Source organism: Limulus polyphemus, unplaced genomic scaffold (assembly GCF_000517525.1).
Source record: "Limulus polyphemus unplaced genomic scaffold, Limulus_polyphemus-2.1.2 Scaffold5087, whole genome shotgun sequence".
Lineage (NCBI taxonomy): Eukaryota > Metazoa > Arthropoda > Merostomata > Xiphosura > Limulidae > Limulus > Limulus polyphemus.
The window spans coordinates 30,706-45,085 of NW_013670697.1; the positions used below are offsets into that span (position 1 = coordinate 30,706).

Below are 14,380 nucleotides of genomic sequence, written 5' to 3' on the forward strand. Positions count from 1 at the left end.
TTTTATCACAAAAGAATTAGTATGTGCCTGGCCAGTAAGTAGGTACAAATATTAATAAACAATACAACGAAATCTCAATATTATTAATTTCATTAAATATCAAAGAAATTACGAAAAAGAACCAGAAAAATAAAAACCTAATTTACCAGAGAATGTTCGAAAATTAAACCACTTTCAATATGAAGAACAATATCGAGAAATAATCAGCCATAATTCTTTCTAACTATATATCGTGAACTAACTCGTTTTCAAGATCAAGAAAAGCTTTTTATTTAGTGGTTAGACCATGAGTTCACATCTCACTTAACTAGCTGTTACCATAAATTTGCATAATCTTTCACAATATTAATATCTGTACGTCACCTCGAGGGGAAGCTTGTGTCTGGTTCATTATACAAAACATACCCAAATTCAACGTGCTCTAGCTAGAAGATGAGTTAGCCCATTAGTATAACAAAAAATTCACAGTTGTACTAAATGATAATAAATAAAACCGTAACAAAATAAATGTATAATCCGCTGTCTCACATATTTATTAAATTTATATATAGACCTTTGATTGTTTCTTTTTTTCTATAAAATAATTATCTAATATTAAAATTGTAGTTCACTAGTACGATACGTTCAAACTAATGGCGCAGCGCATCGAAGTTGTGAGCTGGGTAGGAAAAGATCTTAGAATTATATTCTTTTGCTTCTAATTTTGATAATTTACTTTTGTTCGATTATATTTTCTGTGTAGAAACCGACATGGTAAAATACCGGTTTCCCATGGTTCTCAAAATATTGGCTTTTTGACATTAATATTTGCATATCGAACATTGTCGACATGAAATCAGAGGACTAACATTTAAAATTACATTTATAATAGTAAACTTTAAATCATTGGAATTAAATAATATCACTAGTAATTTGTAAAACTAAGTTAACAAGATATTGGATGATTGGACGTGAGTTTTAGTTTGAGGTTGTTATTTCCGTCAGTGTCACATTGGTTAATTACGTTTTTTCTTTTATCATGTACAGATTTGAAAATATAGGTTAGACGTAGAACAGCATATATTATACATACATTCATGCAATTTAAGATCAAGAAGGGACCTGTTGGTTCATCTACTGATACTGATCTAGGCTATCCCACTATACTAAACTAAAATAAAAGGCATTTACGATTACATATGCTAAACCTAAAAATTATATTTATATACGTTCAGCCATATTGTGGCCTAATGTACAGGCCAGGTAGTCTTATTTTTTCTGTAGTGGGAAAAGTTCTGCTACTTCTAGAGAGAGTATGATAAAAGAAGCTTTACAAAATCATTTACTTTGTCAAATACCACAAATGAAAATCAACATGCATTTTATTAATAAGAGATCTTGCCTTACTAATATTTTTTTTTGGGGGGGGGGGCTTAATTATTATCTGGACAAGGAAAATGATATGGATTGGTGTATATACATTTTCAAAAAAAAAGAAAGAAACGCTTTTGATGAGATGTCAAGTGAAAGATTATCTAACTCTAAGAATATCATATCAATAAAGGTTGGGGGAAAACTTGTTAACTGAATTTTATGGTGTTTGGATGAAATAAAGCCAAATGTTATTAATTAACAGAGTCCAGTCAAACTGAACCCTTGTTACAAATGGAGAACCTTGGAATTCAGTACTTAGGTGTTTGCTGTTTTTTATATTTACATTAGTAATATTGATAGGGACATAATTAGAAAATTTGCAGATGACATTAAACATGAATATTCCTAGCTAGTACAGAAGGACTTGGATCAAGGAATACTGTGTACAGTTTTGATATCATTATCTATAGAAGGATAGTGACTTGCTGGAAAGGATTCAGAGAAGGGCTACCATGATGATCTCATAGAGACAAGTTAACATCTCTTGTAAGAGGTGACCTTATTGAAGTTTCCAAGTATATCTGGGAGTATTAATATGATGAAGGCTTGATTTTTTTGTGCTTTGTTCTGAACACTATAATTAGAGGACACAAGCTTAAAATTTATAAAACACAGACTAGGCTCCAACTGATACAGGTTTAACTTTCTAATATGCTGAATGGCTCAAGAACAAGTTGCTATCAGCAGTGGTGGAGGCCAGTACTTTACAGAAGTTTAAGAAAGGAATCATTGATTTCCTGGATGAGAAAGGGTGGGTTTAAATTCTTACCTTTCTGGAGGGAGGGTGTGCAAGAACAGCCATGAAGACCAAATGGTCCCTTGTTGTCCATACTTTATTATATCCAAGACATGGTAAGTTGTTATCTGTCCAGTAACCAATCATGTGTTTTTCTTCTGTTGAAAATTCATCAGAAAACAAAATAATGATGAGGAAACTCCCTTGTTGCATGGGAACTTGATGAAAAGTAGTTTCTAAGGGCTGTACAAGAACTGAAGAATCTTCCATTATTAACTTTCTGTTCATGAACTTTTCTCTCTCTTACAGAATGTGATATCCAGAACCTGACATCCTAGTCACTACTAGTTTTACAAAACTACAGATGTATCTTCATAATCCCCAAAATTAATTTTAAATTTACTGTAAATCTAATCGATCTGCATAAATAATCACAAGAGAAACTTCAATATTTAAAGGTCTTTTTTTTTTTACATAAAATTTCCACAAACATTTTACATAGGCTTTCTCTTCAATCATTCTGGTTTAGTTAAATTTTGATTGTTTTGAACCCTAAGCGATAGCAAGCAAATGTATGTAATGACCAGCTAAGCCAGTTTTGATATCCAGATAACATATGATCCTAGGGGCACATCAATTAAATATAACTAAAATATATATCCTAATTATAAAGTGTTACTTAGAGTCAGGCAATATTTAACTGATCTCTTGGCTAGTAGAAATATTATATATCTAGTGAACTTATAAAAGAGAAAAGCAATAAATAAAACTAAGAACTTGACTGACATGAGAAGTCTTACTGTGCACCCAGAGTAACACAACAATGAACCACGTAGTGCCATAGCATATACATGTAATTAATAATTGTCACTTTTTTGCACATCACAAAACTAACAAACTCGAGTAAAAATATAATTATATGAAATAAGACCTAGCATGTGCACCTAATTAAATGATTTCTGAAAAACCAGATATATCAAATCTGCACCCATACCCTCATCTACATAAGCAATAATCTCTTCAGAGAATGTCAAAAGATTAGTAAGGCAAGATTTTCTCCTAGTGAAACCATGTTGACTCTCCAACAAAATTTTAAACTTTGTTAAATGATTTTGAAAGCATATTTTATCAGACTTTTAAAAAGTTTTCTCACCACTGATGTAAGTCTTATACTTTATACACCTATAATTACAAGGAACCTTCTTTGAGAGGTGGAGTTACATTTGCCAGTGTCTAGTCCTCTGGTAACAAGTGATTCAATTCTTCACCTTCTTCAAAACCTTCCACAAATATTATCTGCCCAGGAGCTTTGTCATTCTTTAAATTTCCCATTTTTTTCCTAACAAACTCAGAATTAATGTGATCATCTTTTCCAGGCTTGTTTCTATTTAGCAACTGTTCAGGATGGGAAATATGGCTTAAACTTTTATTATTAAAAACTGAAGAAAAAGTAGAATTTAATAACCCAGTCATCTCATAACCATCAGATATGAGCATTTCTTTATCATCCTGGAAAGGCCTCTTTTTTTTCCATACCAACATTTTGCTTACCCTTAATATATTTAATGAAATTCTTACAATTAATTTTTACATTTTCAACTGACCTATTTTTATATACCCTTTTTAATTTCTAGTTTGACTTCTTGATTTTTTTTATTCCTTTAAGTTTCTTAATATAGCAGCCAACTTAAATTTCCTAAATGTACAATGCTTTTCTTCAATTTTATCCCTCACACCTTTTGTGAAACAACCCGGATTTTTATTTGATGTCACCTTCTCTTTCAGTAAAGAACATGTCCATCTGAAATATTTAAAAATCAATTTTTTACACATTTTCTACATTGTGATTAGGGTCTTCAGTTACCCAGTTCACAAAAAATGAATTTGCTTTTTTTAAAATTTGTAACAAAACTCTATTCCTTATGTTTGTATGCCACCCAAGCCTTTCCTCATAAGTAGAATGTTAGTTAGTGTTTTCAGTGAAATCTTAGTTTCAAAAAGCAAAAATAAAAGTATATGTGCTTTTTCACACTGTGCATTTATCTTGTAAATCCTTCTAAAATTCTAGTTAAATGTATACACAAGCTCTTGTACAAATAAATTAAAAATTGCAACCTTGACTGATTATTCTGTATTTCAAAAGAATATGAAATACTTTTGAATAACAATTCATAAGCATTTTTATTAATAATTATTTTTTAGGGGGCCAATAGTCATGGTCAACTTGGACAAAGTCATACAGAAGATGTCAGAAGCCCACAAAAAATCACTAATTTATCTATTGTGATGTCAGCTGTAACAAGTGTTACTGGAGGTGGAGGACATACCTTATTATTATTAGGTAAGGTAATTCAGGTATCATTTACAAGTCTGGAATTCAGTGATCAGTAGATTGGAATTGGGAATCAAATGTAATATATAACTGATAATAAAATGCTTGGTTTTAAGTGGATTTTTGATCCATAGTATTCAATTTTGAAAGACCCTTCCCAAGCAATAATAATATTGGTTTCAACGTTAACATTAACTAAAAAATATATTACCTTCTAAGTATTCAATTAAGGTTTTTAATTTCAAAACATTGTGCTTCTGTAATGGGTAAAAAAATAATCACTTTCTGTTTGTTAACTGTAATCTTTGTATCTGGGGAAGTTTATTGTGTGTTTCAATAATGCTTTATAACCTTATCTGTAATATTGTGTGGAAACTCCTTTCATTTATCAAGTACTGTTACTACGCCAGTAAAATTATCTTATATGCTAAATGTACTAAAATCCTAATTAAATTAATCCAGACTAGAGCTATCATAGTTGAAATATAAACCTGTACAAGTGTTTAAATATGTTTTACATTTTTATAAAGACTGCTTAAGAAAAACCAGATTAACAACTACATCGAGTGTTTGATCCAAAAGTATATTTAAAAATAATGGTTCGATATCAAAACTAGCATAATGAATACTTTTTCCAAAAAATGTAAATTTTTGTATTTCTCTCACAAACTGAAAACTGTCTGAAATAGTAAATTCTATAGCACTTATTTCACAAAACAGCTTACCATTCATGATATAAGTACTAGTATTAAATGCAGTCAGTCTTATTGGAATCCTTCCTTATGTAACGCAAGTAAACCATATAAAATCCCTATGTGCAATCCTGTCAGCCTTAACTATTTATTTTTATCTATAAATTCTTGTTTCTTTAACCCTTTATCATCCATGAAAGAGTTTTCCATTACTGTACTTGCCGTATATGTACGGGTGGAGATGAAGTCTATCGTGTGTAAGTATACGGGTAGAGATGATGAAAAGTTAATATATATATTTTTGTAAATTAATTTATCTTGTTTTCATAGGATTTCTGCCCCCCCCCCCAGTGGTCCAGCAGTAAAGCTGTGGACTTATAGTGCAAGAAACTTGGTTTTGATACTGGTGGTGGGCACAGCACAGATAGCCCATTGTGTAGCTTTGTGCTTAACTACAAACAAGCAAACATATGATTTCTAATTTCTTAAATTTAGTTTCACCATTTAAAGTATCTTGAACTTTATAAATAATCTGTTTTACTCAATAGTACCATTCTATATCCTTTGTCTAGTTCTGTTATTATTATATTTTTAATCTTTTTTAACAGATTAAGTGCTTCTTATTTTTCAAACTTGTGTTAAGTTGTTTTTCTGTTTGGATGATATTTAAAGAAAGATGTTAAACCTTCTTTTGTTCTAACACTTAATTAAAGGATTAATTGCTATTTGTCTAAATACAAACTGTTTTTAAGTTTATGTAAAAAATTTATCAAAAAATCTCCATATCTCAACTTTTTAGGTGGTAATTCAAAGCCCAAACCTTTAAATATAACTCTTTTTCATCAAAAGTGTGATTAAAGCTTTCATTTACAGACAAAGATTAGTAGATTTTGTCAACTATTAACATCATGGAGAAGTATATATGAAAGATTAAAATGTGGAGTGTAAAAGTAAGGTTTCAAAAGATTCATTGTAAATATTTTCATCATATAACTAAGCAAGAGTTATTATAGGGAAATCATATAACTAAGCATCTAAGCAAGAGTTATAGGGAAATCATATAAATAAGCATCTAAGCAAGAGTTATTATAGGGAAATCATATAACTAAGCATCTAAGCAAGAGTTATTATATGGAAATCATATAACTAAGCATCTAAGCAAGAGTTATTATATGGAAATCATATAACTAAGCATCTAGGCAAGAGTTATTATAGGGAAATATATAACTAAGCATGTAAGCAAGAGTTATTATAGGGAAATCATATAACTAAGCATCTAGGCAAGAGTTATTATAGGGAAATCATATAACTAAGCATCTAAGCAATAACTCTTGCCTACATGCTTAGTTATATGATTTCCCTATAATAACTCTTATAGGGAAATTTTTGCTGTGTTAAACAAATCTATGTAATAAGTTAATGTCACAAAAAATCTAATTTGAGCCACTTTCTATAGAATTTGTTCTTTTCTACCTTAATATTTATCCAGTGCATGCTTTTCAACATTAAACATGATTGTTTTTTTTAACTGAGATCCTAAACTGAATTATGGAACATGTCTTACAATGATGCTTAATCCTTGTCTCATAACTTTATATAACTTTTTTTATAATGAAGAATATTTACCTTGAAATTTCTGCAAACTATTTCAGTATTGATGTATTTCAGTAACATAAGGATTAGACATATAAATTAAATAAAGTTAGATTTACTATAGAATCTGTGAGGTTGAGCTGTAAATGTTAATTAATGTGGTTTAATGAGTGTCTACTGTGTACAGGTTGTATTCTTTATCATTTACAATTAGTTAAATTTCTCAGTAAATTTTTTCTGAGATTATATTAAAATATTCGTACTAGACGATGGCCAGGCATTTAGTTGTGGTAACAATGAGAAGGGACAACTTGGATTAGGTAGTGAAGAACAGCACATAACAACTTTTCACCCAATCTCAGAACTTCACGGACATGTCATTAAGCACGTTGCTTGTGGTTGGGATTTTTCTCTGGCAGTGACAGGTATGTGTGTATCACTTTTACCTGTAAATTGTTAAATTAAGACATATATATATAAATTGATTTAATACTGCTTTTAACAGATCACCTGTAAATTGTTAAATTAAGACATATATATATAAATTGATTTAATACTGCTTTTAACAGATCACCGTAATAATATTAATTGCAGTGATTTGAATGGCTAAGCTGGATGTGGTCTATTGGCTAGCATGCTGGACTGTGAATGTTAGGATTTATGGTTCATGCCCCATTGCTGCAAAATTGAGCTCCATACTTCTGAAACACACTGACCTCCACTCACACTTTAGCTTTATCCTGACAAAAGTTTCTTTTCTCTGCCCATATAAACATTGGTATGAATCTTACCTTGTTTGATTGCCATCTAAGCATTGGTTTGAATCTTACCTTGCTTGACCTAGTCATTATACCCCATTATATAGCCCAAAGCAAGTTAAATCTTGTGATTCTCTCCACCTACATCAATGTGCTCAATCCCAGATCCATATATAAGCTCTCCTTTGTTTACTTCATATTCACTTTTTTTTATGTCAGAACATTATGTTGACAATTTTACATGCTTGCTATGGGTTTCTCTTCAGTGTTGAATGGCTTTGGTTATACTTATGCTTCAGATGGTTTTTTTTTTTTAGATCTGTCTTCTTGGGTCTGGAGTTTGTTGTATATCTTATTTATTTTACAAAATAAAGAAAATGAAATTTTGAAGTAATAGTTTTACAAAATGATTTCAGTAATTTTTTTATTTCTTTTCTTCTTCACTAACACTTTTGTCATTTTCATTTAGATCCTACTCAGTGGTGAGTGTTGCCTGGTCAGGTATGCTTCCTTCCAAATTCACACTAGCTACCAGTTGACCAATAAGAATTTTTCTGGTATCATCAAGCTATGTTGAGATTGGGTGTACCATACGACCACCTTTGTGTGCTTTCCGGGTGGTAAACAATTATAACACAAAGACAAATACACTACTGGACTGCCACTCATGGACTAACATGAGCAAAGCTTAAGGGGATTTTGCCCATCCCTGCTGCCCCCTAGATTGGATAAATTGGGGTTGGTTTGCTTTTCAAAATAGCAAATGTGGTTCACCTATTGCACTGTCTCTGGCATATCATTCCTTGGGACTCCTCAACAAGAGTACCCCACATTTTTCCTTGTGGAGTGTGGGAGTCCTTACCACTCCCAGTTCCAGTTGCTAGAGTGGTGGACAGAGGTGTTTATCCCTCCTGAGTGATGATTGAACTCATTATTCCACTCAAGAAGAGGATGAAGCTGAGTGCCCTCCTACCAATAACTCTGGACGTTCTCCCAGATGTATGGTAGGAGCAGGACCAGCTTATGCGAAAACTTCCTCATAATTCTGATTCAGAGATGACTCTTCACTATCTAGTTGAGTTGAGCGTGACCCTTCTTTTTGGTCATTATCTTCATTTCAATGATCATGGAAGAGGGTCCTTGACTCCTCATAATTTCTCATGGGAAGTGTCAATTCCTGTGCCATTGGTTGAACTTTGTTTGACATCCTCTTCCTAATTCTGGGGCAGGAGGGGTTGAGGAGTTAGGATTTTGGTTCATAATTCCAGGCTGGGTAATCTCTATTTCTTCAAGGTGAATGAGGTGTGACATGTCTCATAACTCCAAGTTTGGTTTGTTGCATTTTGCACTTCTTCAGGTTGGGGAGAGGGTTTGTCCACTTTTGTGTTGCTTGCCTTCTCTTTTTAATTCCGGTGGCTCAACATGCAACATTGTGTAACTTTCAGGTTGGGTTTCAATAATACTACATTACTAAACAAGATCAAATACAAAGTGGTCCTCATGTCCTAGCCACTACACCTTGGATCTAGATTTGGATCCATAGCTCTATAATTCCAGGTGGTCCTCATGTCCTAGCCACTACACCTTGGATCTAGATTTGGATCCACAGCCCTATAATTCCAGGTGGTCCTCATGTCCTAGCCACTACACCTTGGATCTAGATTTGGATCCACAGCCCTATAATTCCAGGTGGTCTTCATGTCCTAGCCACTACACCTTGGATCTGTATTTGGATCCACAGCCCTATAATTCCAATGATGAGACGTGGGACCTTGCCTGCCTTGTGGAGGCCTGAATGAATTCATGTTCTTTTAACAATGTTAGGAGTTTGACTTTGTGGCCAGCTGGCCTTTACCACCCAGGAATTAGATTTCATGTTGTCCAGGCGAATAGCATACCTGTTCCAGAACTAGTGCAGACCCCACTAGTGTACTGTTACTATATCTTATTTTCACACATTTCTTTTTTGTGCAAATGCTTTCAATGTGGATCTTGTCCTCACTGGCTCCTCCACCTTGTTAATGTCGGATTCTAGCTAAAATGTATTTCCAATAATACCTCCCATCACACGCTCCCATCCTTCCTCCCCATTAAATGACCAGTTTCAGGTCTGCTAACTTGACCATCTCAAAAAATGAATAGGAAGTAATAATGAGGAGCTTATATGTGGATCTGGATAGGGGACATGTTGACATGATTGGCGAGGATCACAAGATTTAACTTGCTTTGGACAATATAGTAGGGTGTAAAGGCTGGAGCAAAGGAGATAAGATTCCTACCAAAGCTTAGATGGGCAGAGAAGAGAAACTTTCATTGGGATGAAGCTAAAGTGTGAGAGGAGGTAAGTATTATTGGAAATATATTTTTGGTATAGGAAAATGTTAACTTTGGGTGCATTATAAGAATGACATCTAAATCCTACTATTCAATTAGAGTAGTCCAAGAGTTGGCAGTGGGTGCTGTTGACTAGCTGCATTCTCTCCAGTCTACCAGTTCAAAATTAGCAAAGGTTAGCACAGAGAGATAGCCTTTGTGTAGCATTGCCCAAATATCCAAAACAAGGAAACAGAATAGTCATCAATTTGTTTTTCCATGAAACCACTGTCAGACTTAACTTTACCTGCCTACATAAACGTGCTTTCATTTTCTGTAGTTTTCAAATGTGGTGCAAAAGTATATGATATTTAAGATAGAAATGAGTTGAGAGTAAACAAGATGATCATGTAAAATGTTTCACAGAGTTTTTACTTCACTGACAATTTCTGTTTTTTTTTAAATTTATAAACATGGTAAACATTTTTACACATTATTAGTTTTCTGTTTAGCTACAGGAGATGTTTATTCTTGGGGCTCTAACAGCTATGGCCAACTGGGTCAGCCCATTCACTTCAAGTGTTCAACTAGACCTCAGCTCATAAAGGTGAGAAGTATTTTGGGTCTGTTTCTTTCACAGTTGCTTTAGTCTGCGTTTGATACAAATGATACAGAATATAAACATAGGTGAGGATAAGGACAATCTGTGGTTAGATAAAGTTACCATATTTTTGGATATTTATCATATTAGAATTCCATTAATATATGTATCTGTTTTTCATGACCTTTTAAAAGCTTAAATATCTTTATTTATTGTGTTCTTCCAGATACCATAATGTTTCTATATAAAGTGAAATTTTGTGTATTTTCAATTAATGTATTTTTTGAAAAATATTGGTTAAAAAATAAATGTTGACATGAGTTATGATGTATATGTATACAATAAATAATATTTTTGAAGTGTAGTTACATTGTTACTTTTATACAGATAGATTGATTTGATTTATACGTGTAGTTACCGTTACATCAAGGACTGGGTTTCATGCAATTTTTCATGCACGACACTTTTTGCATTATATACATTTGACCACATAATTAGTGATTGACTGCATAATCAAAGTCTGAATTTCTAGACTTAGTTGTAAAGTCAAGACTCGGTCAGTGTTAACTGATTTATAACTTTTGACTTAGTTATGACTTGTCTCCACGTTGGTCAGTAGTAAGTTTATGGGGTTCAATTTCTTGTGGTGGATACAGGAGATAGACCATTGTGCCTTTGCCATAAAACAAGTGCACACTTTTGACTTGTTTATGACTGTGCTATTGAATCATAAGTCGAGCCAAACAGTCTGGTTAACAACCAGTCAGAAGTCTTCTGAAGTCTGAAAGCATGTTTGTTCTTGTTATTTCATAAAAGTAAGTGCTAAGTTGCTGTTGGTGGTGGAATTGATATAATTATGTCCAAGATCCTCTTAAAATGCTACTATTTTAAGCTGTTTTTACTTTAGGTAAGGGTTGCATATTTTACATTTAGTTGCATAATCAATCCAGAACTTTTATACATAATAAGACATTTTATGGTGCATTATTTCAAATGTAGGCTGCATATCTTTTTTCTGCATAAAAATCAGAGTCCGGTTTCATATATTATTTGACATATGGTGCTTTTGTCCCTAAAATGAAAGAATGTTCATAGATTTTCATTATTTCTTAGTAATTCAAACACTAATGTCTTGTGAAACAATGACGTAACTTCAGAAATTATGCAAAGTTCAGTTGTAATTGGTATATTAGCCCAATGTGTTTGTTTGTTATTAAGTACAAAGTTATACATTTCATAGATGTACTCTAAGAATGCTAATAATTACAATTTTAACTTGATGAAGATATGCCAATTAGTCTTGCATAAAAATTTATTTCTTATAAATGAAACCCAAAGCATGGGTTGCAACATGTAGTTACTTTAGTGAAACCAATAATAAAATGAAACCCTGCTCACATGAATAAGGGAGATGTAATTCAATAGTGTGATTTACAACTTATAATGGCGTGAATAGTAGTTAGACATGGTTCAAAGGGCAATAAAACAATGAAATTGAATTATAAATAGATGTATACTGTTACGAGCTTAAAGCTACTTAGGATGAATGTAGTTTCTTGTTACAATTTGAAATCATTCTAGAAATAAAAAAATGGTAATTTAGATTTATTTCGATTTGTTATTTTTTTGGCGGTTACGAGGTCGGCCAAAATGACCAATCCCATATAGAGATAGGGTAGAGAAAATAACAGATTAAATATAAAGTTTTACTGAAAAAAAAAACATTTGAAATGTTTTTAGGAGGTTTTAGGGATTACCCAAAGGAAATTTGAGATTTTTGAGATGAAAGAAAAGTATTTTTAATCTTAACAACAAAATTACTTTGCACACGAACTATTCAAAACAAATACTCAATATATTAATGGACAAATCTTTATTTTAGTTTATTAAAACTACTTCACTAAAAAATATGACTTTTTGTATGTGTAAGATTTATAATGTTAACCGAAAGACTGCCAAAATTTGTGAAGATATACACACTATATTGAAAGTTAGAAGAATCAAGTCTATAAAGACTTTAAACGAGTACAAGGAGGTCAAATTGACTGAGCTCGTGTTGAAAGAGTTAAGAGTCTTTGGAATGTGAACCATGTTTCATTCTTCTTGCATTAAACTTCTAACTTCTGCAAGTGTCAGTTGTATGTTTGCACAAAATATTAGGAATTGCTTCCTTCTTACAGAGGCTTAGTACAGAATGTGTACTGGCTGTAGCTGCTGGCCTCAGACATGCTGGAGCAGTCACTGGTAAGTAAAAGTTAAGGTAAACAGAAAAACACATGACAGATCTGTTTTTAAAAAATGATGGTTCAAGCAACAACAAACAGCATAATTAGGGATATTTCACAAAATATAGGTGTGGTAAATTTATGTTTTGAAAAGAAAACAGGTCAGTCGCGTGATTAAGCATGACATCATTATTCTAATAGTTGGCCCAATAAACAAAGGAATGTCATTCAAGACATACCCTAAAATAAACACACACACACACACATGATAATTGAAAAAGCAAGCAATCTCAGACATATTATACACCAGGTCTAAGGTTTCCATTTTTCCCATGACAAATGTAAGATATCTTTGAACACAACATAGAAGAACAGCATGTTGTTGGTCAGTGTGATTTGTATAAACACAGTCATCCATTGGTGCATACAGATTTCAAGCAGATGAGCAGCAGTTGTTAGTGTCACCTTTGGTAACAGCAATACATGTACAGATTTAATCAAAGGTTGATGTTTTCTACCATATAGTAGACCACTGGACAACTTTACTTGATATTGGATTGTGTATAAAACAGTACATATTGTCCTTAGAAACTAATCCAACAGAACCTACATGGGGTGTAATCTTGCTCAGTCAGTGGGTCACAAAGTAGTATTGAATCCTTCACAAAAACATAAAGCACAATCTTGCATGTAGCATGTTTTGTATCAATCTCTAGGTGGCATCTTTTACACTGAGTGCACCACAAGTGTAGAAAGAAACCAAATCAGTATATGTTAGAATATTGTGTTTGACCATTAGCAAGAAAAAATGAACCAAATTTTGCATTTGACAACATATTAAGAAATTTTAAGTACCTTCTAAATGTCACAAAGAGGAAATCATTACTTAGATTTTAAAAAGTAAGCATGTTGAATTTCTAATGTAATTATTTTTATATAAATTTTATTTGCTACAGACAGAGGTACTTGGCCATTTCAAATTAATGTTCTTTTTTTTACTTCTGACTGTTTTAATAAACTTAATTGTTTTTTTCCAGTACATGAAGCATAAACATATTTAATGTATTCTTCTGTTTCATAATTTGTTTGCCTGTAATTAAGAAGAATAAGTGGTGTTATTTGTTTAAAAGCTTATAATAATTTCCTCGAAATGAGGCCAAAGGCCACCTTGAAGGGTCATCTGTTTTAAATAATTGCATCACTATACAGCAGTGTATTGTATGCAAGTAAACACCAAAATGATGTCACATAAGGGATGCTTAACGTTACAATTTGTACTGTCCTGACGTCTGTCACCATTCACGAGAATAATTTTCACTCTGTAGGCTACAACACAATATGACATATGAACTTCAAAATCAAGTAATAAAAATATATGTTACTCTTAATTTTGGTTTTATTTACTCTTGAAACAGAATACTTTTGGGGACCCTGTGGAAGTAGATCTAGTTTTACAGATGTGTCAAGATGCAGACCCAGTTGTTTTGTTGATCTCCTTATTTTCTCCATCTGTTTCTTAATTAAATAAAATGTGTAACTAATCAAGTGAATCTCTCATAATTTTATGTCAAACACCTTATTGGAGTAAATCTAGTCCATCCATGTTTGAATCGGTGTCTCTCACCCGAAGAGCATCAATACATTTGTATGTTTGACATAAAATTATGAGAGATTCACTTGATTAGTTACACATTTTATTTAATCACTTTATTGGAGT

The 14,380-nt window shown here is 32.4% G+C and overlaps 1 protein-coding gene across 2 annotated transcripts in view; it reads left to right on the forward strand.

Moving 5' to 3' along the window:
• Window positions 1-627: 627 nt before the first annotated feature.
• Window positions 628-14,380, forward strand: part of LOC106472103 (secretion-regulating guanine nucleotide exchange factor-like) — a 26,426-nt gene continuing 12,673 nt past the window's right edge. For both annotated transcript variants that reach the window (XM_022400710.1, XM_022400709.1), the window contains exons 1-5: window positions 628-662; window positions 4,352-4,490; window positions 7,033-7,191; window positions 10,350-10,444; window positions 12,619-12,682. In XM_022400710.1, coding sequence (XP_022256418.1) covers window positions 633-662; window positions 4,352-4,490; window positions 7,033-7,191; window positions 10,350-10,444; window positions 12,619-12,682 — 487 coding nt within the window. In that variant the 5' untranslated portion in view covers window positions 628-632. The remainder of the gene's footprint in view (window positions 663-4,351; window positions 4,491-7,032; window positions 7,192-10,349; window positions 10,445-12,618; window positions 12,683-14,380) is intronic.